Source organism: Olea europaea, chromosome 10 (assembly GCF_002742605.1).
Source record: "Olea europaea var. sylvestris chromosome 10, O_europaea_v1, whole genome shotgun sequence".
NCBI classification, from domain to species: Eukaryota; Viridiplantae; Streptophyta; class Magnoliopsida; order Lamiales; family Oleaceae; genus Olea; species Olea europaea.
The window spans coordinates 42,899,523-42,925,973 of record NC_036246.1 but is presented as its reverse complement, the minus strand read 5'-3'; the positions used below and the strand labels follow the sequence as shown (position 1 = coordinate 42,925,973).

At 37.0% G+C, this 26,451-nt stretch overlaps 1 protein-coding gene across 3 annotated transcripts in view; it reads right to left on the bottom strand.

The window, feature by feature from the left end:
• Nucleotides 1-25,058, bottom strand: part of LOC111402366 (SWI/SNF complex subunit SWI3C-like) — a 33,456-nt gene extending 8,398 nt beyond the window's left edge. Inside the window, exons 1-5 of one of the 3 annotated variants that reach the window (XM_023030606.1) lie at nucleotides 24,594-25,058; nucleotides 23,778-24,129; nucleotides 23,616-23,689; nucleotides 20,468-20,602; nucleotides 20,324-20,401 (exon numbers count right to left, since the gene is read on the bottom strand). In XM_023030606.1, coding sequence (XP_022886374.1) covers nucleotides 20,393-20,401; nucleotides 20,468-20,602; nucleotides 23,616-23,689; nucleotides 23,778-24,129; nucleotides 24,594-24,671 — 648 coding nt within the window. In that variant the 5' untranslated portion in view covers nucleotides 24,672-25,058 and the 3' untranslated portion in view covers nucleotides 20,324-20,392. Of the gene's footprint in view, nucleotides 1-13,467; nucleotides 13,540-20,216; nucleotides 20,402-20,467; nucleotides 20,603-23,615; nucleotides 23,690-23,777; nucleotides 24,130-24,593 lie in introns of those variants that run through there. The other 2 variants (XM_023030604.1, XM_023030607.1) reach the window with 2 other exon arrangements.
• Between the last annotated feature and the right edge of the window lie 1,393 nt (nucleotides 25,059-26,451).

The following is a 26,451-nucleotide window of genomic DNA, read 5'->3' as shown; positions in this document are numbered from 1 at the left end:
ACCACTTGCCATACTTTGGATCCTTGCTATCCAAAGGGAGTATTGTTTTCCAAACCAATTCGCCCAGGCTGAACGACTTGGCTATAAATTTTTTATTATAGAACTTAGCCATTCTTCGTTTTTGAACTTGCAATCTATCTAGGACGTCCAATTTTAATTCGTCCAACTCCAATAAGTTTTGAACTAGTGATTCGGTATACTCATCATCACTTAACTTATGTTGCAAACACACTCTGATCGATTGCACGTTAATTTTCATAGGCAAAACGGCCTCCTGTCCATAAGTAAGTTGGAAATGAGTGATTTTGGTACTTGACCGAGGCGACGTTCTATAAGCCCATAAGGCCTTGTCCAGACATTTGTGCCAATTTTTGGCATTTTCATCTATCATTTTCCTTATGATATTTCTTAGAATCTTATTAGAAGATTATGCCCGTCCGTTGGATTGAGCGTAATATGGTGTGGAGTTCACTAATTTAACTCCAAACTCGCTCAAGAATTTATTCACTTGATCCCCATTTAAAGATGTTCCGTGATCCACCATCAAGTTTTGTGGAATTCCAAATCTATAAATGATATGATCACAGATAAATTCTATGACACTCTTCTGGGTGATCTCCTTTAAAGGTATCGCTTCTACCAACTTAGTGAAAAAATCAGTTGCAACTATAACAAAGGTATGTTGCTTGGACGATGGGGGATAAATCTTCTCTGTCAGATCTATCGCCCAACCTTTGAACGGCCAGCGTTTGATAATAGATGTCATTTCTTTTGTTGGCGCCCTTTGTATTGGACCATGCTTTTGGCATGCCAAACAACTCTTCGCACATTGAACACATGATTCTCCCATCTTAGGCCAAAAATATCCATTCCTAATAATTAACCATCTTATCCATTGTCCTGCTTGATGAGCTCCACATATTCCTTCATGCACTTCAGCCATGATCGTCCTGACTTCTTGCAAACTTATACATTTTAGCAATATACCATCAGAGCGTTTCTTAAACAACTCTTCATCTATCAGTGTATAGTTTAGCAAACGCAACTTCATTTTTCAAATATCTCCTTTATTAGGTTCTTTAAGGAACCTTTTAATCTTTGTCGTCCAATCTATTGTATCTCTATCTTGTATGCAATGAATTTCAATCGTTCTCGCCCTCCTTTGGATCACGGGCAATATTGTTCCATACTCACAAGTAGACTTCCAATTTAAAACCTTTTAGTACCCTGAGGCCATCTGGGCCAATTCGTTTGCCACATCATTATATATCCTATTAACACATTGAAACTCTATTTGGTCGAATTCTTCCAACAACTCTTGGGCGATTTCATACTGACTTATAATGGAATCACTTTGGCATTTAAAATCACCAATCAATTGGTGAATTACCAATTGAGAATCACCTCTAACGATCACATTCTTTACCCCCATATCTATCATTAATTCTAGATCCATGATTAAGGCTTCGTGTTCGGCCTGATTGTTGGTGCACATCCTGTTCAAAGTGAATGCGAACTTGTAACAAATCCCTAAAAGATTTATCAATGCTACTCCTACTCATGCACCTTTAGAGGTTTTCGATCCATCGAAATATAAAACCCAAGGTTTTAATTCGAATGAATTGATCTCTAACTCAATTTTTTCAAGCATATCAAGGCATGGATGATCGGCCAGAAAGTTAGCCAAAGCCTTATTTTTGACTGCCTTTTGGGGTATGTTCGAATTCTAATAAAGCTAATGTCCAAAGGCCTAACCTTTGGTGCAAAATAGGGCGAGAGAACATACACTTAACCAAATTTACTTTAAAAATTAAATAAATGATTACGGGTCGTAAATAATCCCTTAATTTTGTACATGTGAAATATAATGCAAGACATAATTTTTCAATGGCAGAATAATTACATTCACATTTTGTTAATCGTCTACTCAAGTAGTAGATCACCCTTTCTTCACCAAATTGGTCTTTCTGTGCGACTATTCCAGCTATTGATTCTTTTTTAGCCGATACACACTTTCATTAAACGTCCTTGGATTGGTGACACCAACACTGGTAGATTTAATAAATATGTCTTTAGACTTTCAAAAGTTTTTTGATGCTCTTCTTTCCAGACGAATTCGTCTCGATTTTTCAACTTTAAAAACGGCGAAAAAGATTTAATTCACCTGCACAGTTAAAAATAAAGCGCCTTAAAAAGTTTACTTGGTTTAGAAACCTTTGCAATTCTTTTTTGTTGCTAGGTGGTTTGGCCTCCAGAATGGCCTTCGCTTTATTTTTATCAAGTTCAATCCCCCTTTTGTGTACTAAGAAGCCAAAAAAATTCCCTGCATTAACACCAAATACACATTTCAAGGGATTCAACTTTAGTTTATATTGCTTCATTCGCTCAAATGAACATCTTAATTGTTCAAAATGGTCCTCTTCTTTAATGGATTTGACCACTATATCATCTACATACACTTCAACAAACTTGCCTATCATATCATGAAAAATCAAATTCATTGCCCTTTGATAAGTTGCTCCTGCATTTTTCAGGCCGAAAGACATAACTACCCATTCAAAACATCTTAGAGACCCAGGGTATCTAAAGGCAGTTTTGTGTATATCTTCCTCAGCTATATAAATTTGATTGTATCCTGAATACCCATCCATGAAGAAATACATTACATGTCCGACAGTCAAGTCTACTAAAGAATCTACCGTGGGCATTGGATATTCATCTTTAGGTATGGCTATGTTTAGATTCCTAAAGTTTATGCACACCCTTAGTTTACCATTCTTTTTTAATACCGGCACGATATTGGACAACCATTCAACATATCTGGCCGTTCTAATAAAGCCTGCTTTTAATAATTGCTCTATCTCTTCCTTAATTTCAGGGAGTACATTAGGAGCGAAACGCCTAAGAGATTGCCTATGAGGTTTAAAATTAGGCTCGATTGATAATCTATGTTCCACCAAATCTCTATCTAAACCAGGCATATATTCATATTCCCAAGCAAAACAATTTTTGTACTCCTTCAATAAAGCGATTAATTTATCACTAACCTCTTGATCAAGCATTTGGCTGATGAACGTTAGGCGATCTTCTCCTTCATTACCAATATTCACTTTAATCAGGGGGTCTTGTGCTTGAGCGTATTCAGGCTTGGCGATCCTTATCACTTCGTCGTCCAGTTCCCTCGTAGGCACTTTTTCTTCTAAACAATCCACCTTATTGACTTCTTGGCCAACACTTTGTTCCAACTCGAATACTGTCAATTTGTCTCTTAATACTTCCAAGCTTCTTCTTCATTTGCCTTGTCCTTATGTTCTTTATTAAAAGCCATTAATTTGGCTTTGAAGGCCTGAATATCGACCATTTACCTTTGTTACTTAAAACTCATTCAAAACTCCTTGATTATTCTTTTGCCAATTACTGGCTTCTCTAGGGCCACTATGTTTGGCCTTATTTGACTGAACATTTCAGTGAGTGCATCTACCGAAAATGGCTCCACTCTGCGCGACAATCTAAGTTTCTTCTCCATCTTGGAATATTCTGATAGGTCCATAATTTCCTTCGTACATGAACCTTTCCACTGAGTTTGCTTCTGCGATAAAAGGTTTATGATTGGCCTGCACCACCTCTACTTCGCCCTTGTCATTCCAAAAAACTAGGCATTGATGGAGCGATGAGGGTATAGAGCGACTTTCGTGTATCCAATCTCTTCCTAATAACACATTGTACCTAGTGGGACCATCAATTACAAAAAAGACAATGGTCCTAGTAGTTGTTCCTATAGTTATGTCCAATGGCATAACCCCTTTAGCTGAAATTGCTCCTCCATTGAAACTTGTCAGGACGACTTCCGTTGGGATCATATCACCTTCTGTCTTTGCGAATTTCCTCATCATCCTAGATGTAATGGTATTTATAGCTGCTCCATTATCAACAAGCACTTTTGCCACACGTATGTCGTTAACTAGAGCTTTAACGTACAATGGCCTCAAGTGTTTGGTCAATTTCATGGCTAGTCGCTTAAAAATAACATTTTCGACAGTATCTATTTCCACTTCCTGCTTGTCCTCTGTCGAGTTACCCTTTTGTGATAAGTCAACGTGCAGCATATCGCACTGAGCCTCTGTCTCCTAAATTTCCTTTTTACTGTTTTCTAATGCTTCTTCTTCAGTTACCCAACCTATGGGAGGAGGCATTATTCTTGGAGGTGATCCATACTGCACTCTCTTCTTCCTTTTGGGCGTCCCGTACAGCACGTAATAATCGAAAGAACGCCCAGATGGTTCTCCCAATAAGTCTACTTCACGAACTCCCTCTCGATGTAGTTGCTTCAACAGAGTATTGTACGATACTTTTCTTCTCCTTTCTGCTTCCAGATCGATTTCCTCTTCGATGTCTATCATACCATCATCTTCTTTACCATTGTAGGCCTCTCTAGAAGTTTGACCTTCTTCATATTCCAGCATGCATGCTTCATCTTCGTTATCCTCCTTTTCTTCTTCTCCTTTCTCTTTATTCTTGAACTCATTGGCTAGTAAATAGTTATTAGCCACGACAGGAGGTAATGTACCAAACTGAATAATAAGGGGCTGATCTGGATCTTCTCCATCCCTTCTATCTTGCTCAAACTTGGACATCCTAGAAGAAGTCTCTGGCAATTCTTCCATAGGTTCGCCTGTACCAGTCTCTTAACTGTCTTTGAGAACATTTTGATTGGCTGCCTCGAGTAGTCTAGGTGCCTTAGGACGTAGCACTCCCTGTTGTTGCCTCATCATTCGCCCATAGTTCCATTGAAAACGCCTTTGTTGAGTTCTAGTCATCTCGTTGAATGGTATCGCCCTTCAAACCTTATACTGGGACGAATGCCATACATTTGGTTGGCGAGGTTGCGGTTTGAATGTTCTCCCATTATTTACTGGCCTGAACTACCTCTCAAAAGGCGATCCCTTATAGAACGATGTACCCTGCCCTCTACCAGGCTGAGAGTTTGGGAAAAAACTAGGGCAATGGTAAAGCTGCCATATCCCTGGTTTCTCTGCATTTGGACTCACTTCTTTTTTGCATCTTGCACATAGGACGTCTTCGTCCTTTTTGGGCTCCTTCCCTTTGATACGTTCAAAGACACTGGGATGTGGTCCAGGGTCTTCTTCTCTATCATCTATAAACAACTTGGATTTTGGCAACTTGTTTTTGAAACCAGACGTTACCATGTTCACTCCAAGTGGCTGTGGAAAAGGATTTTCATCCACTGCCATCTTCCTCTTATCCTCGAACGTAATTCGTCCTGATTCAATGGCATCCTGTAACACATGATGAAAAACCAAACAGTTGTTAGTCAAATGTGACCATGCATTATGCCACTTACAATATTTTTTACCCTTAACTTGTTCAGGGTTTGGCAATTTATGCTTATCGCTCAACTTTATCTGCTTATCCCTATATAATTTATCAAATATAATGTCAGCTTTGGTTACATCGAACGAGAACGTTCTAGCCTTTATGTTTTCATCTTTTATAGGCTCATCCTTGCCCGACGGTCTAGGCTTAGCCATTATAGGACAAGTATACGTGTCTCCTTTAACTAATTCGGCCAAACACATTTCGGTTTGATCGTAATACTCGTCATTAATGGTATGAACATCAAAATTTGGGTCTCTATAATAAATCCCCTTACTAGAATTTTTCATTTGCTCTTCTTCTCTTATTAATCGTTCATACCTAATCATGTTCGCGCTCAATTGGAAAAGATCAGGAAATTTCTTGTCTTGAAATTTCTTTTTCAAATCAAAGTTTAAGCAACCTTGAGCGATTTTGACAAACTCCTTTTCGGGCAAAGGTACAAAATATTTACTTCTTGCCGTCTTGAACCTTTGAAGGAAACATTCTGCCCATTCGTTTGGCATTTGATGTAGATTCGCCAAATCGGTCAAAGTAACTTCAGACTCAGTCTTATAAAACTGAGCGTGGAACAATTGCTCCAATTGTTGCCATGTTTGGACAGAGTTTGCTGGCGAATTGATGAACCAGGAGAAGGCTACTCCTGTTAATGAACTAGGGAATAGTCTCATTTTATGGTAATCAATTACGTCACCACTTTGCAATGTGAATCGCCTATGTGTTCTAGAGTAAACACCTTTCCTAAACTGGTAAACAATGAGAATTCTGGCACTTTATACCCTCTAGGCCATGGATATGTTTGGTCTACTCAATCAGAATATGACTTTGTTTAAGGCGGCCTAATGACAGGACGTACCCCAAAAGCCATCTGGTCGTGCACTATTTCCATAATCTCATTCCTCAACATGACATTGGGGTCATATGGAATTCCTACAGGTTGGTTGACCGGTTGATTTGCTTGAGACCTGATGTTTGGTCCTTGGTTGGCAACAAAGTTGCCATGATTTGGGTCATTGTTACCATTAGCCTGAACATTTATTCCATCATTAACACATGGGGTATTCTGTCCATTATTTAGGACATTATCTCTTACGTTTAAGTTACCCCCCACGTTAGATGTACCATTGCCACTATTCTGATTTGGTATTACACCACCCCCCTGGTTTGAAGTAGAGGGATCAAAAGGTGATTTTACCCCTTGATTTAAACTTAGGACTGGGGGATTATGTCTCACAATTGTCCTAGTTTGAAAGTGGTTTGCAAGAGGCACAACTGGCTGACAAATTTGGCATACTAACTTATTCATTATTTCGTTCAAAGTATTCAGTTGTTTGGCCATGTTGTCATAATGTGCATTCCTATTCTGGGTAAGTCTTTCCATATTATGAATATTTCGTAAATTTATTTGTTCAACGACATCTTGTGTGAGTTCTCCAAGTAATGTACGCATGGTTCGAGGACTCAACTCTGTCATTGGTTCGTAACGACTATGATTGCTCTGATTCTGTCCATCTATTTGTGGGGAGCTATGCTGCTCCTCATATCGCTCGATCACAGACTGGACTCCTCCCTGACTTGCTGCTTCCTTATCGAATTTCTGAGGCATATTGTTTCACCTTTTGTATCTTCAACACCAAACACCAAGGTCCCACTTGGCATGCCAAATTGTTTCGCGCGGGTAGTCACTAACAATTAAAAAGGGATCTGACGATTGTGTAATGAACAAACCTCTTGAGACAAAGTCCCAAAAAAATGTGTTTTATTGGCGATGACTTTACAATTGGAACTAAACAGAATGCCTCTAAGGGGCGCAAGCACACGAGTACTGAAAAGAAATGTTTAAGTCTAAACTAAGAAATTGAAATTACATATTCTCTGTTTGAGAGTGTTTGATTCGGGGGCTTTTGCTCTATGTCTTTTCTTCCTTTTATATTCCCTTGATGATCTCTTCGTGATCAACCGCTTAGAAACTGCTTAATTGCTTTATAACTGCCACTTTCTTCATGGTAGCCAACTTATCGTGGAACTGCCGTCTCTAACTGCTGCCACTACTCTTTGGCATTCAACCATCTTCAACTGAACTCCTTGAATCGTGGAACGTGATAAGATTACTCAATAACTGCTTCGATAACTGTACTTTTGGATAACCATAACATCTTATATTTGCTAAGATCCTGAGCGATTCGAAGGTTTGGACGAGAACAGGGTCATAACTCTAGGCGACTGCAAGGCACTTCATTCGCTCAGATCTTGGACGTCTTGCAAGTTTGGGCGATGGTGTTACCGCGTTCGTGGGCTTCCACTGCATTCATTAATAACCCTATTTGGGCCTTTATCCTGAATTGCCCAGTTGGGCTTCATTCTTTGGGCTATTCGATTTGAGCTGCACTTTTAGCGTGTCAACAGAAAAGTTGTATGAGTTCCTTGTGAGGTTGAATCATGAGATTGATGATGTCAAACGTAGAATTTTGGGCCGTTGACCACTACCACTGACGCGAGAAGTGTTCGCCGAAGTTCACCAAGAAGAAGCTCGGAGCTAGTAATATTGAAGGAGGCGTCTAGAGAAGTGTCAACCCTAAGCAGTGTAAAAGATAATGGACTCCAAAATTTTAAAACAAATGGGCCTATGAACAGAGGGCCTGGAATCGGCTTTTATAAATCAAGTAGGCCAAAAATTTCCTCGAATAATGGACAATCAAGGGGGAATGGAGTATTGGGCTTGTTACTAAAAGGGGCTGCAACCGGGTTAACCCAAAAATAAAAGAGACGACCTTGATGTGAGCATTGTCGCAGGTAGGGCCACAAAGAAGACATGTTGGGAAATTTTCGAAAAACCCACTAACTGAAACCAAGACAAAATACTAGGAGCCGTGGATACGAAGCTAAAACAAAAAAATTCGACCTCGAGCAATGCATTCAACTACAAACAAATGGAGCGACTCTATCAAAGGTTCTCTAGCCTTCAAACATCTAGTCAGCCAAAAGGCTCCTCTAACTCTTTAGCCCACAAAGGTAATTGAAGAAGATGCACACGTGAGAAGAAATTCTCACTTTTTCTTATATTCACAACATTGATTACGATCAATTTATATACATTAGGTGAAAGAAAAGAAAAAGGAAACTAATCTTCTAAGTTTGGAAGTAAATTGTCCTACCAAAAATTACAAGATTACAATCTCTAATTAATTCCAATTACCATAAATGCTTCCTTACTATATTTGGTCCTTTCTACACTCCCCTTCAAGTTGAACTGTAGATGTTAATCATGTTCAACTAACTGATATTTGGACAATCCTTTTGTGAATATATTTACCGTTTGTTCTTTTGTAGGAGTATATATCATTCAAATAATCCTGTTGTCCACCTTTTCTTTGATGAAATGCCTGTCCACTTCTACATGTTTAGTTCTATCATGTTGTACTGGGTTGAGAGAAATGTTAATAGATGCTTTGTTATCACAATAGAGTTTGATTGGAAGTTCTACTCCAACTTTCAATTCTTCCAAGAGTTTCTTTATCCAAAGTCCTTCACATATTCCTTGTGCAACAGCTCTGAATTCAACCTGATATGATCCAGGAGTCGAGCCCAACGAAGGCAAGTGCAAGACGAGACCCGTTGATAGTCGATGGCGGACCAATGACGCGATCAAGGGCAAAGCAAGTGAAACAAGCGATGGAATTGCTCTTTCAAGAAACCATTGATGGAACCATGTTCGGGACTTAAAATGGAGCAACTTTCATGTTCAGGTCGAAGGCCGAATCAATTTGGATCAATTTGTTATCAAGCGACAAAAGCGGAGGCTGAAAACAACACCATGCAGCCGCACAGACAAAACCACATGCGGCCACACACATGCATACCGAAAACCAAAAGTGCAATTTCAGTTGAACCATGCGCCGCATGGATTTACACCATGCGGCCGCACAAGCAAAAATTTTGGCGAATTTTTCAATTTTGGCAATTTTTCATATTTTGTTAGATTTTGATTCTTTTCCATACTTTGGAGATTATACTCGACTTTTGCACGATTTTTACCTAGTTTTTAGGTTTAGTATAAATAGGAGTTTCCATTCAATTGTTAAAAACCTTTTGACATTATTGATATTGAATTAAAGTGAGGCGTATTATCTTCTCTTCATCATTCTTCATTGAACAATTTCAAACTTATCAAGTGATCACTTGTGGCGTTCAAACAACCAGATTTAATTCTTGGATTACGTAATCAAGGGGTCTTTCAAGCGTCGTTCTTGTTGGGTTTTTTGGTTCGACCTTCTTTGGGTTAATCCTAAACTCTTGGATTAAATTGGCTTTCTTGGGTTCGTCAATCTCGTTATACGTTTCGTAATCAACGTTGCTACGGGGTTCGCATCACAACCTTAGCACTGCTTCTTGCTAACACATTTTGTTTCTTACTTCTCCAAGTTGTCATATTTCCCCATACAAAGGTGCAGTAGCTGGAGGTATACCTTTTATCTTCTGTTGATCCAGCCCAATCTGCATCTATGAATATTTCTAATCCTTTACTCTTATTTTTCCCGAAGAATAGACCTTTTCCAAGGGTTCCCTTTAGATATCTAAGAATTTTATAAATTGCTTCTAGATGAATCTCTTTGGCAGCGTGCATATGTTGACTGACCATACTGACTGCGAAAGCAATATCAAGTCTGTGTGAGAGATAGATCAATTTTCCAACTAGTCTTTGATATCTGTCCATTTCCACGGGTTTTTCGGTGCCCTTTGTGACTTTCCCTGGCTCAATAGGTGTATCACTTGGTTTGCATCCCAACATGCCTATTTTAGCCAACAAGTCAAGAATGTATTTTTGTTGGGAAACGCTGATACCTTTCTTTGATCTTGCAATCTCCATTCCCAAGAAGTATCGCATTTGCCCAAAGTCTTTTACCTCAAATTTAGTTGCTAGGTACTTCTTTAGTCTTTCCATTTCAGCTATGTTATCCCCTGTCAAAATAATATCATCTATATACACAATAAGGATGGTCTTTGCTCTTTCCCTGGATTGATGATAGAACATGGTATGATCTAACTGCCTTTGTTGATATCCCTGAGTTTTCAATACCTTTGCAAATCTATCGAACCACGCTCTGAGTGGCTGTTTAAGCCCATATAAAGATTTCCTGAGTTTACATACTCGATTTTCCTCATTTGACTTGTTGAAGCCCGGTGGTATTGTCATGAATACTTCTTCTTCTAGTTCCCCATTGAGAAATGCGTTCTTAATGTCCAACTCCTGAAATGGCCGACCTAGGTTTACTGCTAATGACAGAAGAACTCGAATTGTATTTAGTTTTGCCATCGGTGCGAATGTTTCTGTATAGTCAATGCCATAGGTTTAAGTATACCCTTTGGCAACCAAACGAGCCTTGTAGTGTTCAATCGTCCTATCTGCCTTGTACTTCACGTTAAAAACCGATTTGCACCCTACAGGTTTCTTTCCTCTTGACAGGTTTACCACTTCCCAAGTTTCCTTTTTCTTTAAGGCTTTCATTTCCTTCATCACTGCCTTTCTCCATTTGGGTGATTCCAAGGCTTCTTGAATATTCCTTGGAATTTCTGTTTCATCAAGGTTAGCAGTAAAAGCACGAAATTCTGCAGATAGAGCATTATAAGACATAAATTTTGAGATAGGATGTAGAGTACATGACCGGGTTTGTTTTTTGAGAGCAATAGGTAGATCATCACTTGGATCGGACGGATTTACATCAGTTCCTCTCACCGGTTCGGACTCTTTGGGTGCTTCAAGCATGAGAGTTTCCTTACACTTCGATTTAGGCCTTCTTGAGTACACTAGGATCTCTTTATCACTTTGTTTTCCTTTATCTCCCCCTGAATTCAAGTTTTCTTCTGTATATGGCACCTTAGAAGGGTTAGGGAATGTGAGGTCAGTTGGGGAAAGGTTAAAGTCCAGGAACTCTTTATTTGAGAACCGATCTTCACTCGAGTTCTCCCCTAGAAGAGAAGGTTTCGAGAAGTAAGGTGTGTTTCCGAAAAAGCTGACATCAAGGCTAACTACGAATCTTTTTCCAGATGGGTCATAGCATTTGTACCCTTTTTGAACAGGTGAGTACCCAATAAACACACATTTGATAGTGCGTGGTTCAAGTTTGTTCCGATATTAGGAGTGAATGTGTACAAATGCAGTACTACCAAATACTTTTAGAGATAGGTTTAAACTAAGGTGGGAATAGGGGAAGTATTTTTGAAGCCTTTGTAAGGGAGAGTCGAAGGAGAGCGTCTTACTAGGCAGCCGGTTAATTAGATAGGTAGATGTTAAAATGGAATCCCCCTAGAATATTTTTTGGCATGTTCATAGTAAATATTAAGGCATGAACTATTTCTCGTATGTAACTATTTTTGCGTTCAGTAATCCCATTTGTTGGGGGGTATGGACGCATGAGCTTTGATGGACTATTCCATGTTTTTTTAGGTAATCTTGCAAAGTAGAATTGAAATATTCCGTGCCATTATCAGTACGGAGAATTTGAAGTTGTGTTTGAAATTGCGTCAATTAGAGGTGGGCAAAACCTGACCAAACCTGCTCAAACCGCCCAAACCGACCCAGTTGGGTCGATTTTTTTGGTTGTTTTTAAGTGGGTTCGGTTTTTGGACTGCGTAGGTGGGTCGGGTTAGGTCGGGTTGTGGGTTAACTCATAAAAACCAACCCAACCCACCTATTTAGAGAAAAAAGGGGAAAGAGAAATAAATTGCCTAAACGTAAAATCGCTATTTTTAAGATTTAGAGTTTCATAAAATTATAACAAAAATCCCATTATAATTTCTAATAGACAAATTTTTATATCGAAGTTCTCAAATCACAATGTATAACTCAAGACTTCGATTGGGTCTTCTCGTAATCTCTATCTCTTAGGATATTTAATTCTTGTACTGGTTTACAAAAGTATCTTGTAGAATGGTTATATGAACTATGGACATAAATGTTGAAGAAAAAATAAATGTTAAGCTTCTATATAGAGGCTTGATCTAATTTCTGAATAAATCGATTTCTCACATTTCAAATAAGCTTGTGAAGCATAATTTGCTTGTTATTGCCTAAAACTATTGAAGATTTGAGATAAATAATAATTAAGAAGTTAAATTTGAAAGAAGAAAAAAAAATTGGCTACCAGTAGAACCACCTGTCTTACTTTTTGGTTTGGCTTCAATTTAATAAGTATCCTTGTCTGTTGTGCAAACTTTTGTTAATCTAGGTTTGACGATGAGCCTATAGGTCCGAAACGGGAACTTGAAGAGGGATGCAAAGCATCATGCATGCGACCACTCAAAGAATATCAGGTGATTTTGACTGAATGAAAATAAACCTTCCTTTTTTGTTTTTTCTAATTTAATATCTTCTTCTCCATTTTTCAAGTTTCCTGCCTTTTGTGTTCTTTTCACATGATACTTAGTATTGCTAAAGCCTAAATGAAATGTTCTATGCATTTTACATTTTTGAGTTTTTTGTTCAGTCTTCTTTATGTTTAATTATATGATAATAAATTACAATTTGTCTAACCCGACCCGACCGACACTTGATTGGGTTGGGTTGGGTTTCAACATTTACTTAGGTTGGGTTGGTTTGATTTTAGATCAAACCGATCGTGTTGGGTTGGGGCAAAAATCGACCCAACCTAACCCACGCCCACCACTAGTGTCAATATCATGGAATGGAAGTTCATGAATACAAATCTAACATCGATTTTTTCTTTCAATAAATAAACCCAACATACCCAAGTCTGGTCATCAATAAATGTAACAAACCACTTTGTTTAGGTACGATTAGGAGTGCGGGATGGTCCCCATAGATCACTATAAATCATAGCAAATGGTTTAGATGGTTTGTACTCGCATTTTGGAAAAGATGTACACTGATGCTTTGCAAATTCACAATTTTCGCATTGAAAGTCAATAGGTGTTTTTATTCATGAAAAATGAAAGACAAACATTTTTTAAATATTGCAAGCTAGGGTGACCCATTCTATTGTGCCATAACAAGATTTCACTATCCTTCGAGGTAGATGAAGAATTACAACTTGAAATTTGACCTAGTGTACTCACATAAGCTTCGTCGAAGTAGTACAGTCCTTCACATTCCTTAGCACTGCCCATCGTCTTCCCCGATGAAAGGTCCTGAAAGACACAATATGATGGAAAGAAATTAGCAGAACAATTGGATTTTTTTGTTAATTGACTAACAAATAACAAGTTACACGACAAATTTGGAACATGAAGGACTGAATCCAATGTTAGCGAATTAGATATTTGAATATTCCCTTTTCCTGTAACAGATGAGAGCGAGCCATCTACAATTTTAACTCGAATGTTACCAGGGCAAGTAGAGTATGAAGAGAATAGGTGATACGAGTCCATCATGTGATCGAATGCACTAGAGTCAATGATCCCAGCTTTTTTATATCGTGAAGTATTTAATGCTCTAAGAATGGTACCTTAGTGGGCTAGTGAGCTAGAGGGACCTTTAGGGAAAGACTGATCGGATGTTTGAAATTTTGAGAACATTTGATAGAGTTGCTCCAGTTGCTCGGGATTAAATGCACTACCTGAGCCTGGATTTTTTTTTATTTCAACTTGATAACCCCGGCTCGTTGTGGTTTGTCTTGATTTCCATTCATTGGGTTTCCCATTAATTTCCCAACATGTGTCTATTTTATGGCCCGACCTGCGACAATGCTCACACCAACGATGACCCCTTTGTTTTTGGGTCAACCCATTTATAGATCCCTTTGAAAAACCCGAAATTCCACTTCCAATTGAATGTCCATTAATATATTCAGCTTCTGGCCTAACTGTCGGCCCAATTACCTTACCACGTCCAGGCCCATAAATTGTACCATATGGAGGTCCAGTCTTCTTTCCAGCCAAAGCCTCCAGAGGCCTCCTTCAACATTACCTGCCGGCGAGCCTCCTCACGATGCATCTCTGCGAACACCTCACGAGTGGACGGCAGTAGACGACGACCTAGGATTCGACCTCTGACTTCATCTAGTTCTCAATTCAGACCTACAAGAAATTCATAGACTCGTTCATTTTCCTGCTTCTTTTTGTATAAAACAATATCATCAGGACACTTCCATTCCTCTTCACTGCTTAGGGCGAGATCTTGCCAAAGAGATGTCATTTTCATGAAGTATTCGGTGACATCCCGTGTCCCCTGTTTTGTCTGCCATAAGCGAGTTTTCAATTCAAAAATTTGCGATGCATTACCAGCGTCTGAGTAGGTGTCTTTCACGGCTTCCCATACATCTTTTGCTGTCGAAAGGAATAGGTAGGCTTTTCCTATAGAAGGTTTCATAGAGTTCACAAGCTAGGCAATTACCAAGGAATTTTCAGAGTTGCAACGTTGCAGCTGGATGGTGTTTATCGGTTTCTTCGTTTTTCTGATACATGAATCACTAATTTTATCGACTGGGCCCATTCGCGATAGTTTTTTTCATTCAATTTTTTGACAGTGAGTTGGAACGATGAATTCTCAAATGAGTTGTGACCAATTGAGGAATTAACCTCTGTTTCGGTATCTGACATCGTAGATGCCGGACTGTTAGCGGGAAATTCCGCCATGGTTTACTAGCTCAATACCATGAAGAAGATGCACACATGAGAGGAAATTTGCAGTTTTTCTTATATTCACAACATTGATTACAATTGATTTATATACATAAGGTGAAGGAAGAGAAGAAGGAAACTAATCTTCTAAGTTTGGAAGTAAATTGTCCTACCAAAAATTACAAGATTACAATCTCTAATTAATTCCGATTACTATAACTTCTTCCTTACTATATTCGGTCCTTTCTACATTTCTGAGTGCCTTAAGCACTTCACAAAATAAAACCCCTTGCATTATTGTCTCTGATGCATCCGATCACATGACGGACTCAAACCACTTGTTCTCATCATACTCAACTTGTGCCGAAAATATTAAGGTGAAAATTGCAGATGGCTCACTCTCTTCTGTTGCCCAAAAAAAAAAAAAAGAGCATTCAAATATCTAAGTTCCTAATATTAGAACCTGTCCTCCACATCCCAAATTTATCCTGTAATTTGATTAGTCAGCTAACCAAAAATTCTAATTGTGCTACTAAGTTCTTTCCATCTTATTGTATCTTTCAGGACCTTTCATCGGGGAAGACTATTGGCAGTGCTTAAGAGTGCGAAGGAATGTACTACTTTGAGAAAGCTGATGTGAGTATACTAGGTCAACTTACAGGTTATAATTTTGCATCTGTCTCTAGAGATAGTGATAATTTGTTATGGCACTATAAAATGGGTTATCCTAGGCTTTCATACTTAAAATGTGTACTTCCTTCACAGTTCTTGAATAAAACATCGATTGAACTTCAATATGAGAGTTGTGAAATTGTAAAACATGAGCTTACATCTTTCCCACATTCCACGTACAAACCATCTACACCATTCGCTATGATTCACAGTGATTTATGGGGACCTTCTTGCATTCCCAACTGTACCCAAACAAAATGGTTCGTCACATTTATTATGTCTCAACAATCCCCAACAACATGGAATTGTTGAAGGGAAAAACAGACACCTACTCGAGATTGCTTTGTGCCTTAATATTTACAAGAAACATGCCTAAAACATTTTGGGGAGATGCAATCTTAATAGCTAGATATCTTATCAATCGTATACCTAGTCGTACCCTCTCTTTTGACTCACCTATACAAAGATTCCAAAAATACTTTCCTACTTCTTGTCTTAATTCAAATCTACTCCTAAAAGTATTTGTACACATTCATCATTAGAAAAAGCTTGAACCACATGCAATCAAATGTGTGCTCATTGGATAATCACCCACTCAAAAAGGCTATAAATACCATGACCACACCACCAAAAAAAAAAAAAAAAGTCTTTGTTAGTCTAGATGTGACATTCTTCGAAAAATACCTTCCAAAAACCTTCTCTTCAAGGAGAGAATTTGAGTGAAGATTAGTTCTTAGATCGAAAGTTCTTGGAATTTAATCTTTTCCCACATGACTTAAATATAGAACCATTCACCCTCTTACTATCTAATGTACCATATACAGAAACCCACTTGAATTTAGGGGGAGATGTTGGAGAAAAAACATAATGAGATTCTAGTTTACTCGAGGAATTCTAAATCAAAGTATAAGGAAACCCTCACACCTGAGGTGCTAAGAGAGTTGAAACCTATGATGAGACGTGATGAGAAAACTTCCAATGAATCCATACCTCCAGAAAATGATCTACCCATTGCTCTCAGGTGAAACTCGGTCAAATACTCTTCACCCTATTTCAAAATTCGTATCTTATAATTCTCTATCTATAGGATTTCGTGCTTTTGTACCTACACCTTGATAAAACAAAAATTCAAAAAATATTGAAAAGGCCCTAGGATCCCCTAAATGGAAAGAGGCAATAGTGAAGAAAATGAGAGCTTTAAAGGAAAAATGAAACTTGAGAAGTGGTAAACCTACCAAAAGGGAAAACACCTGTAGGTTGCAAATGGATTTTCAATGTGAAGTACAAAATCGATGGGACAATAGAACGCTAAAAGGCTCATCTAGTTGCCAAAGGGTATACACAAACATGTGGCATTAACTATACAGAAACATTCACACCAGTAGCAAAATTAAATACAATACGAGTTCCCTTATCCTTAGCTGTGAATCTGAACTGGCCCTTTCAACAGCTGGACATTAAGAACACATTTTTGAATGGAGAACTGGAAGAAGAAATTTACATGACCATACCACCGAGCTTCAATGAGAGAAATGAGGACAATCAAGTGTGTAAACTGAGAAAATCTTTATATGGCTCAAAACAATCACCAAGACCATGATTCAATAGATTTGCAAAAGTTTTGAACACTCAAGGCTATCAGCAGTCCGATCATACCATGTTCTCCTAACAATCTAGAGATAGAGCAAAGACCATCCTAATTGTATATGTTGATGATATGATTCTCACCGGGGACAATATAGTTGAGATGGAAAGACTAAAGAAGTGCTTGGCCACCAAATTTGAAGTAAAAGAACTAAGACAAATGCGATTTTTTTTGGGGGATGCAAATTCAAAGATCAAAGAAGGGTATTAGTATCTTAACGAAAATACATTCTTGATCTTTTGACTGAAACTAGCATGCTAGAACGCAAATCAAGTGACACACTTATTAAGACTGGAAGCATAACAAATAACACAGGAAACTCGATGGAAATTGATAGATACCAAAGATTAGTTGGTGTGTTGATCTATTTCTCACACACTAGACCTGACATCACTTTCGCGGTCAGCTTAGTAAGTAAACATATGCACTCTCCAAAAGAGGCTCACCCGGAAGCAGTATACAAAATCCTTATGCACCTCAGGGAAAGGATTACTCAACAAGAAGCTGAACATGATCAACATCTACAATTCAACTTGACGAGAAGTATACGAAACTAAGGATGGAAAGAAGCCAGGAATGAAAATTATAATTAGTTAGAGATTGTGTTTGTTAGGTTAATTGGTAGGTTTATTTATTTCCTAACTTAACAGATTACTTTTCATTTTCTTCGTCGTATATAGCATAAATTGGCTGTAATAGGAGAGTTATTTTTTCATTGAGAAATACAGAACGATTTTTCTAATTTCAATTTCACATAGACAAAACTAAAGTTTTTAAGTTAACTATCACTAATCATTTCTGTCCATAAATTCTTTATATCATGAACTTATTTTTTCAGTAGGACCTGTTTGATGTAGATCTTTTGACAATAGATTTTGCAAAAAGTAATTTTTGTGAGAATGTGTGATTAAAGAAAATTTTATGGGTGTGCGCGCAAAATTATTTTGTTAGAAGAATTTGTGGTAGAAAATAAATTTTAAAAAAATTGTGCCAAATAGGGGCATAATATTTACATTTTAATTTTATTATTTTTTGAATTCTTTAATTTATAATTTTTGTATAATATAGTATTACCAATGAAATGTCTATTGTTAACATTTTTGTACAAACAAATGTTTTATCGGTTATATAAAAAATTAAAGTTAAGTCCATTAACATTTTCGATTCATTTTAGCTAAATATAATTTTACTCTACATAACAAACCATAAAACAATTATCTCATTTTAAAAAAGTTAATATAATGTTTTGTTCGAATTTTTTACTTTATTCAATTATATATAATATGTGCTCCACTATAATTTTTTCAAAAATAATTAAAGAGGATAATAGATGATTAACTATTAAATATATATTCTACGAATACACAAATAATAACAACAGTTCTTGGCTCCATTGGTAGTCTTTCCACATTTTAAAGTGAAGGCCATGAGATCGAGCCATTGATCCCTCAAGTATGCCAAAATAATTTTCCAAACCAGGCCAACCAGGTCACTGGTTCACCTGGATTTAACTAGTTCTTCACCAAGTGCAATCCGAATAACTAAGGGCACCTGTCTTGAAAAAGGGCCCGGCCAGTGGTTTGCCAACCCGACCAGTCGGTCAGCACCGGGTTTTATAACTATGACTCAAAACTCTTTTTCGTTTTGTTTGATCAATAAAGTTTTGACAAGGCACCAATTCAAATAACAGCACTCTTTCATGCACACAAAATGCTCAGATAAAATTTATTATTTAAAAGAAAACTCAGTTCCCATGACAAAAAAATAAATAAATAAAATAAAATAAAATAAAATATATATATATATATATATATAGGTTAATTTCACAAACGGTCACTGAACTTACAGAAAAATTACAAAACGGTCATTGAAATTTAAAACTTTCAGTAATGGTCACTTAAGTATTGGGACGCTTTCAAAAATGATCACTGAAGTTTAAAAATTTTTGAGCTACTTTTGCGACAATTTTTCGACCACTTCCGACCACCGATACCATCGGATTTTGATACCGTTGGAAAGCTTACAATGTCCTCTTCAATTACAACCAAAAATCTCCCCCAAACTCCAAAGGATTCAGCCGGAATAAACCCACAAAGTTGGCTAACTGAAAAGGAAAAAATCTGCCCAAATTTTCAGATTTTTGGTGGACTTTTGCGGCGATTTTTTGACAACTTCCGACCACCAAAATAGCCAAATTTTGATATTTTGGAAAGCCCACAATGTCCTCTTTAATTAGCATCCAAAATCTCTCCAAAACTCCAAAGGATTCGACTGGAATAAACTCACAAAATTGGCATCCCAGATTTTCGCCTTTTTGGGATGCCGATTTTGCGGGTTTATTCCGGCCGAATCCTTTGGAGTTTGGGGGAGATTTTGGATGGTAATTGAAGAGGATATTGTGGGCTTTCCAACGGTCTCAAAATCTGGCGGTCTTGGTGATCGAAAATCGCCGGAAAATTGCCGTAAAAGTCGCCCAAAAATCTGAAAATCTGGGCAGATTTTCAAATTTTTTGGGGCGACTTTTGCAGTGATTTTCCGGTCGAATTTCTAGGTGTTATGGAGAGATTTTGAGTGGTAATTGAAGAGGACGTTGTGAGCTTTCCAACGGTATCAAAATTCGATGGTATCGATAGTTGGAAGTAGCCGAAAAATTGTCGCAAATATAACAAAAAAAATAAAAAAAATGTTTTTCAACTTTAGTGACCGTTTCAGAAATTTTTTAAACTTCAGTGACCGTTTTTTAAAGCGTCCTAATACCTAAGTGACCGTTACTGAAAGTTTTAAACTTCAGTGACCGTTTTGTAATTTTTCTGTAAGTTCAGTGACCGTATGTGAAATTAACCCATATATATACACTACTGCAAATGCACCGAATTTATAGAAAAGATAAAAGACCAAAAGTCCTCGATGAGACCAGAAAGGTTGGTACCTGATGATTTACAATATTAGCAGATAACCGTTGAATTTCACGTTCTTCATGATCAGCGAAAAGCTTCGCCTTCAATCCTGCAGCAGCAAGACCAGCTTTGGCAGCATCTTTCACGCTTTCAGCAGATAATGATAAAGCCTCTGTATCCTGCTGACTCCAATGACTTTGTCCTCCAATCATATCTTCTGAGAATGTCATTCAAAGGAATTAAAAGAAGAAATGAAAAGAAGACTAAATAAGCCACAACATACCTTTTTAACAAAAATTGGTGTTTCCTCGTGAGGACTCCTCCCTCCCTTACAATTGTCCTTAGACAAGGCGGCCAAGGAAGCATGGGCACAGGCGGCAGCCACTCTTGGCCCCAATGCAGAGGTCAGAAAGGCGACCTAGAAATAACAACAAATAAGTATATATTAAACGTGGAGAAAATATGGCAGGAGCCAACTGAGAAGCCAGTATTTGAGGAAAAATTATGCAATGCTAAGTTAGAAACAAGGTATTTCAGTAAGAACGGCTAAGAGGTGGAAAAAGATAGGAGCACTTCACTTTGAATACGTATGCACAACGATGATGCAATTTAACTAGTAACGAGTAGATGTCAGTGTAAGAAATCTTTGACATTCTTTCCTACAGAAAGCACTAGCGGGAAGAGGAAATACAACCAAACCATACCACCATAACGCTGTCAGGGGATTGAAGGGACAAGGGAATATGTGCAAGTATAGAAGATAAAATCAAGCTAGAGCAGTCAAATAGTTAAGTTAAAATGAATGGTAGGTGAAATCTGATCTCACTCAAGTGAAACAACAAACCCACATTGACGCAGCGGAAGGTTATAGGAAAGATAAACAAATCTCACGAAGATTTAAAAAAAAAAAAAAAAAAAAAAAAAAAAAAAAAAAAAAAAAAAAAAAAAAAAAAAAAAATCCTCAACAAAATTTTTATTCTTTTTAATCAATGCGACCTCAAATGGCTTACAATGCTTTATATAGCGAAAATTCTAGGAAAATTCAGAAAAATTAAATAATAATAATAATAAAAGAAATCAAGATAATGACTAAAGCCCTGTTAGAACCACATTATTGTAAAAATGACAATGAAAAATATAGCCGTTATGGGTTCCACACAAGAGATAAAAAGTCAAATATGGTGACTCGATATGATGGATAACGGTCATATTTTTCATCTTAATGAGGAAATAATATAGCTCAAACAGGGCCTAAAATTAAGAATCCTAATCTTAAGGATTATCCTCCAACAAATGGAATTTAAATCCGACTTAAATTGATTGAGATATAACCAAAACAAAAATTACCAAAAAAGGGGGAAAAAATACCTAAACGAAGGAACTTGCCCAAAATTGGCCTTACTCAGGAGCGCTCCTGAATCTTGTTCATTGGCACGTTTCTAATCAAATTTGACTACAATTTCACAAAAAAAGACAACCCCAAAATTTCTCTAAAAATAAGAAAGTTACTTATTTCTGCTTGCGTTATTCCCATTTTTCTATAAAGTCTAATTCCTTCTACACATCATTTCCACTTCCTTGAGAAAAATTCACCTTCGAATTTGGCGGGAAAGTAACGTCATCATTAGAATTATCACCACAAAATGATACCAGATGCTTGGTATTAAAAACGTCGGTTGTACAAATGCGACTGAGCAGCTTCAACCGATATACATTGGAATTAATCTTCTGAATGATCTCCAATGGACTAATTTTTCTTGCGGCAAGCTTGGTGTATTCATGAGCTGGAATACGATCCTTTGTTAACACCGCCCAACCAAAGTCACCTAATCCAAGAATTCTATTGGACTTAATCCACCATGGAACTCAGGGATATCAACCTTAAGCCCTAATTCCCAGCACCTATTCTCCTCATGGCCAGCTCCTCTCCGTGGGACTGGCAGATCTATTGGATGATCCAGTAGAGTGCAGCGATCTGCTGGGTCAGCAAGTCCACTTGTTGATGCAGCTGTGCGATCTCATCACGTCTATTCACCTCCTCTACCGAGGCTTCACGAGCACATGAACGTCTCCTTGGTGGCATGGTGAAGGAACAAACCTAGCTCTGATACCGACATAACAGAAGGTTATAGAAAAGATAAACAAATCTCACAAAAATGAAAAAACTCACAAAAAATTTTATTTCTTTCAATCAATTGTTGCCACAAAGAGCTTACAATGCTTTATATAGTGAGAACCCAAAGATAATTCAGAAAAATTAAATAATAAAAAAAATTCAAAAATGGAAAAAATCTAGATAATAACTAAAATTGAGAGTCCTAATCTTAAGTATTATCCTCCAACAAATGAAATTCAAATCCGACTTAAATTGATTGAGATAAAACCAAAACAAAAATTATCAAATAAGGAAAAACGCATAAACGAAGGAATTTGCCCAAAATTGGCCCTACGTCAGGAGCAAAGCTCCGATTCTTGTTCATTGGCATGTTTCCAATCAAATTTGACTAAAATTTTGCCAAAAAGGACAACTCCAAAATTTTTTCAAAAATCGAGAAGTTGCCTATTTCTATTTGCGTCTGTCCCATTTTTCTATAAAGTTTAATTCCTTCTGCACCACATCACACATTTACACCACCTTTTGGTTTTTGTTTCCTCCAACTGTGTTTTCCTCTCCTATTTCCGAAGAATTCAATAATGCATAAAATAATGCAACTAGGCACAATAAGCCCACATAAATCATAAAACACCTGTGAGTTACTGGGCTGAGAGTGAACATTACTCTCTCAATGCACAGAAAGATGGAGGACAAGGCCACAAATTATTTAAGACAACTCAAAATGTTGAGACAGCTTTAACTGCACTAAGACCCAATTCATAAACCCATATACAGATCAGGAAACACTAATCTCCAGTTAATTATAATTATCTGGACAGAGAAAAGATGATACTCTCCCATTTCAAAGTGAGGTAGGAGAAAAAGCTGACAAAATTATTTATATTAGTTCACAACCTGAAAGAAAGCCCAACTATACCAATACTCAATGCATTAACCGAAATAAGTAGAAAAGCTTTCTGCCTGGTATGGTGCTATCTCAATATGGGACCATAAACCGTAAACAAGTGGCATATCAAACTGCAACATTTCGGAAAATAATCTCTGAGTCTAAGTTGGTTTCAAGCTTGACCTATTTAGACCACAATAAATCTTCATAGAAAAACCCAAGAATACCCATAGATGAAAGAGTATTCCAACTTATCTTACGTTGGTTAAAGTGACTTCAGCAAATAAAAGAGAGAAATGAAAATATGCGGAGTTAAGGACAAAAACACACGGAAATAGAAAGAGAGAGGAAGAGGAGTGAGGGGGGCGGGGGGGAGAGAGGGAGTTATATACAAATTGCTTAAGCATGAATACTGGAGAAACAACTTACCAGGTTCATAACAGGGTTTCCGGAATTCACAAAGGGAAATTTATTTTCAAAATCACCATCTTCCAAGCTGGACCCTGTATCACATAAGAAATGTGTGGAAACACAGAAGTTGCTCAATGTGCACGAAGGAAAAATACTGCATAATAAAGCCCGCATTGCTACCATTTGAATTGGGATGTAATATTCCATGATCATCTTGGCTCCGTGCAATTGACAAACCAGTTATCCTTGGAACATCAATGTTTTCCAGTGAAGCACCATCTAGAGGAAGACGCACAAAATGAAGGATGCACTGTGCTTTTGACTTTGTACCAACATGCCCAGCAATTTGATTCCAGTTTTCGTTGTACATTTGCATACCCTCAAGCAGTAGTAGTGTTTCCTGGTTGCTCCAATTATCTCCATCTGCATCTCCATAACCATTTACGGAACTGACCTTCACAAAATCAAGGCTAGAGTGACCTGCAACAAATCTCCCCTCATTGAAACAATCCAAACACAACAGTGTATCAGCCTGTCAAAGATGTTGGTTAGCCACAAAAGTAATACAGCATAAATGTCGATAAATTTTTTCATCACAAACTTCAGAAACTCAAAAGGTATTTAGACTCATGGAGGACCGGGAAAAAAATGCTTTATTTATCACCTACTCCGCAAATGAATAAAAATTAGTGTATCAATACCCAGTCACTTGGCAGCAATGACTGGTAAAAATGTCATGCTTTTTATCTATTCGCCAAATATTCAAATTCTGTAATGCCTGAATCACAGAAACCTGAGTGATATTTAATTATGACAAGTTTCCATCTGGGGAAGCTGGGAGGGAATGCCTCACTCTCTCCTCAACAGCCCTAAAACTCTTAGCTTGTTGAACTATTCTTGGAAATTTTATTATGTAAATACTGTTAGCCATATATAATATCATGTATTATGGGATTTTATTGTAATTTATATTCTTACCATAGTTAGAAAACTTACCATAATTGCTGTAAATCTCATCTTTATAAGAGATGTACTCCCTCGATGGAAGGGACAATTCGAACAATTCAAAACCATTTTAACATGGTATCAGAGCCCTCCCTTTAGATTTTGCCTTCGAGTCTCGATTCACTTTTGGTGTGCTTCGGTTGAGGAATTTTGGTCTTGGGTTGCCGGCAATTTTTTGTTCACGAAAATTTTCTGGAGCAAGCTTCTCGGTCAACAAAATCGGCGATTAGAGTTGTCCTCTTGGTCGATTGATCCCACCGTTGAATTTTCTTGGCGGTGGCTCGTTGATTAGTGATTGTGCAGACATTCTTTAGCTTTCCTCTTCTCGGGCTCGACATAGTATACATTCTGTTTCGAAAAATTCTGCCGGCGACTGCGTCTCGGGTTCTCGCCGTTCGCTGTTCGAATTTTGTTTGACAGATTCTGGGATTACGTTTTCGCGCAGGTGCATCATTCTGCAGCAAGTCGTGGTCTTCCCTCTGTTGACAAGGGTAATTTTCAAATTGGCTTAGTCAAACAATCAATTTTGCAGTTTGACCATTTTTATTTACTTATTATTATTATTTTTTTATATTCACCACATTGATCTCTTGTCAATAAAAAAACAATTGTGTCCTTATTTATATTTCACAATTACAAAAATATATCAATTTTTTGAAAGACAATAATACCCTTAAAAGTTTAAATAAATTCAGTCACTTCTATATGCAAATTTCAAAATCAACTTTACTTATCAGTTTCTCCAATACAGTAAAAATGAAATTTTTTCTTCCATCTGCTAGAATATTGAAATCTCACAAAATTATCAAAGGTTCAACAAAAAAACAATACTCACAGTCGGCATTGAAAATTGGTAAGTGTAAATACGTATTTTTAAGTTTGTTTTAGTTAAATTTACTGTTTGAATCTTTAAATTTCTTTTTGACAAAGGCAGATGAATTATTATAGTATTTAAACACATATGTATAATTTTTTTTATAGCAAAAACGAAAAAAAATCATCTCTATATGCATATATTTTATAGGAAAAATTTATAGGTGTTTGTAAAATAAATATTTAAACATTATTTCCTTGAAAAATGGAAAAAATAAAAAATCCCAACGTAAGTTCCAGGATTAAACAGCCAGCTAGAAAATCTGGGCCGGATGTTTCCAAGAATTCTTGAATTTAATTTAGGAATATTTGATAAAACAACCTAATTTATTTGTTCATAAAAAATTCCAGCATAAATTTTTTTCCCCCTTTCAGATTTTATAATTTATTTGTTCATATTTAATAAATGTTTATTAAAATAAATATTAATGAATATTTAATACTAATTGAAATAAATATTTTTGAAACAATTAAAATAATCAATGAATTATTTGAAGTACAAAATTAAATTAAATATGAAATGAACAATTTAAAAAATTATATATTAATTCCTTATTTTTAATTTGTGGCAGATATGGCATCAGCATGTGTCCCAATTTATTATTTCGATGAATTTCAAATGAATGAAAATGCTCAATGGAAATGGAAATGGACAAGTGAAGGAGATGGGGTTAAAGCAATTTTTATAACAAGGAGTACATTGTTTGCAGAAATGTACCATGATATACAAAACATGCTTAACGTCGATCCCTCTCAGTACGATATGGAATTGAGATTTTTGTTTCATAAGCATTCAACCATTCCAATTCCACATATGAAAGTTACTTCTGAAGTGGAAACGAAACATCTAATTAAATTGAAACAAGGTCGAAAGTCGACTCCTATTTGCATAACTTTATTGGGGAAGAATGTCTACGAGGGTGAACACGAAGTTTTAAATGAAGAGAATTGTAATGTAAATGATGTTTGTGATACA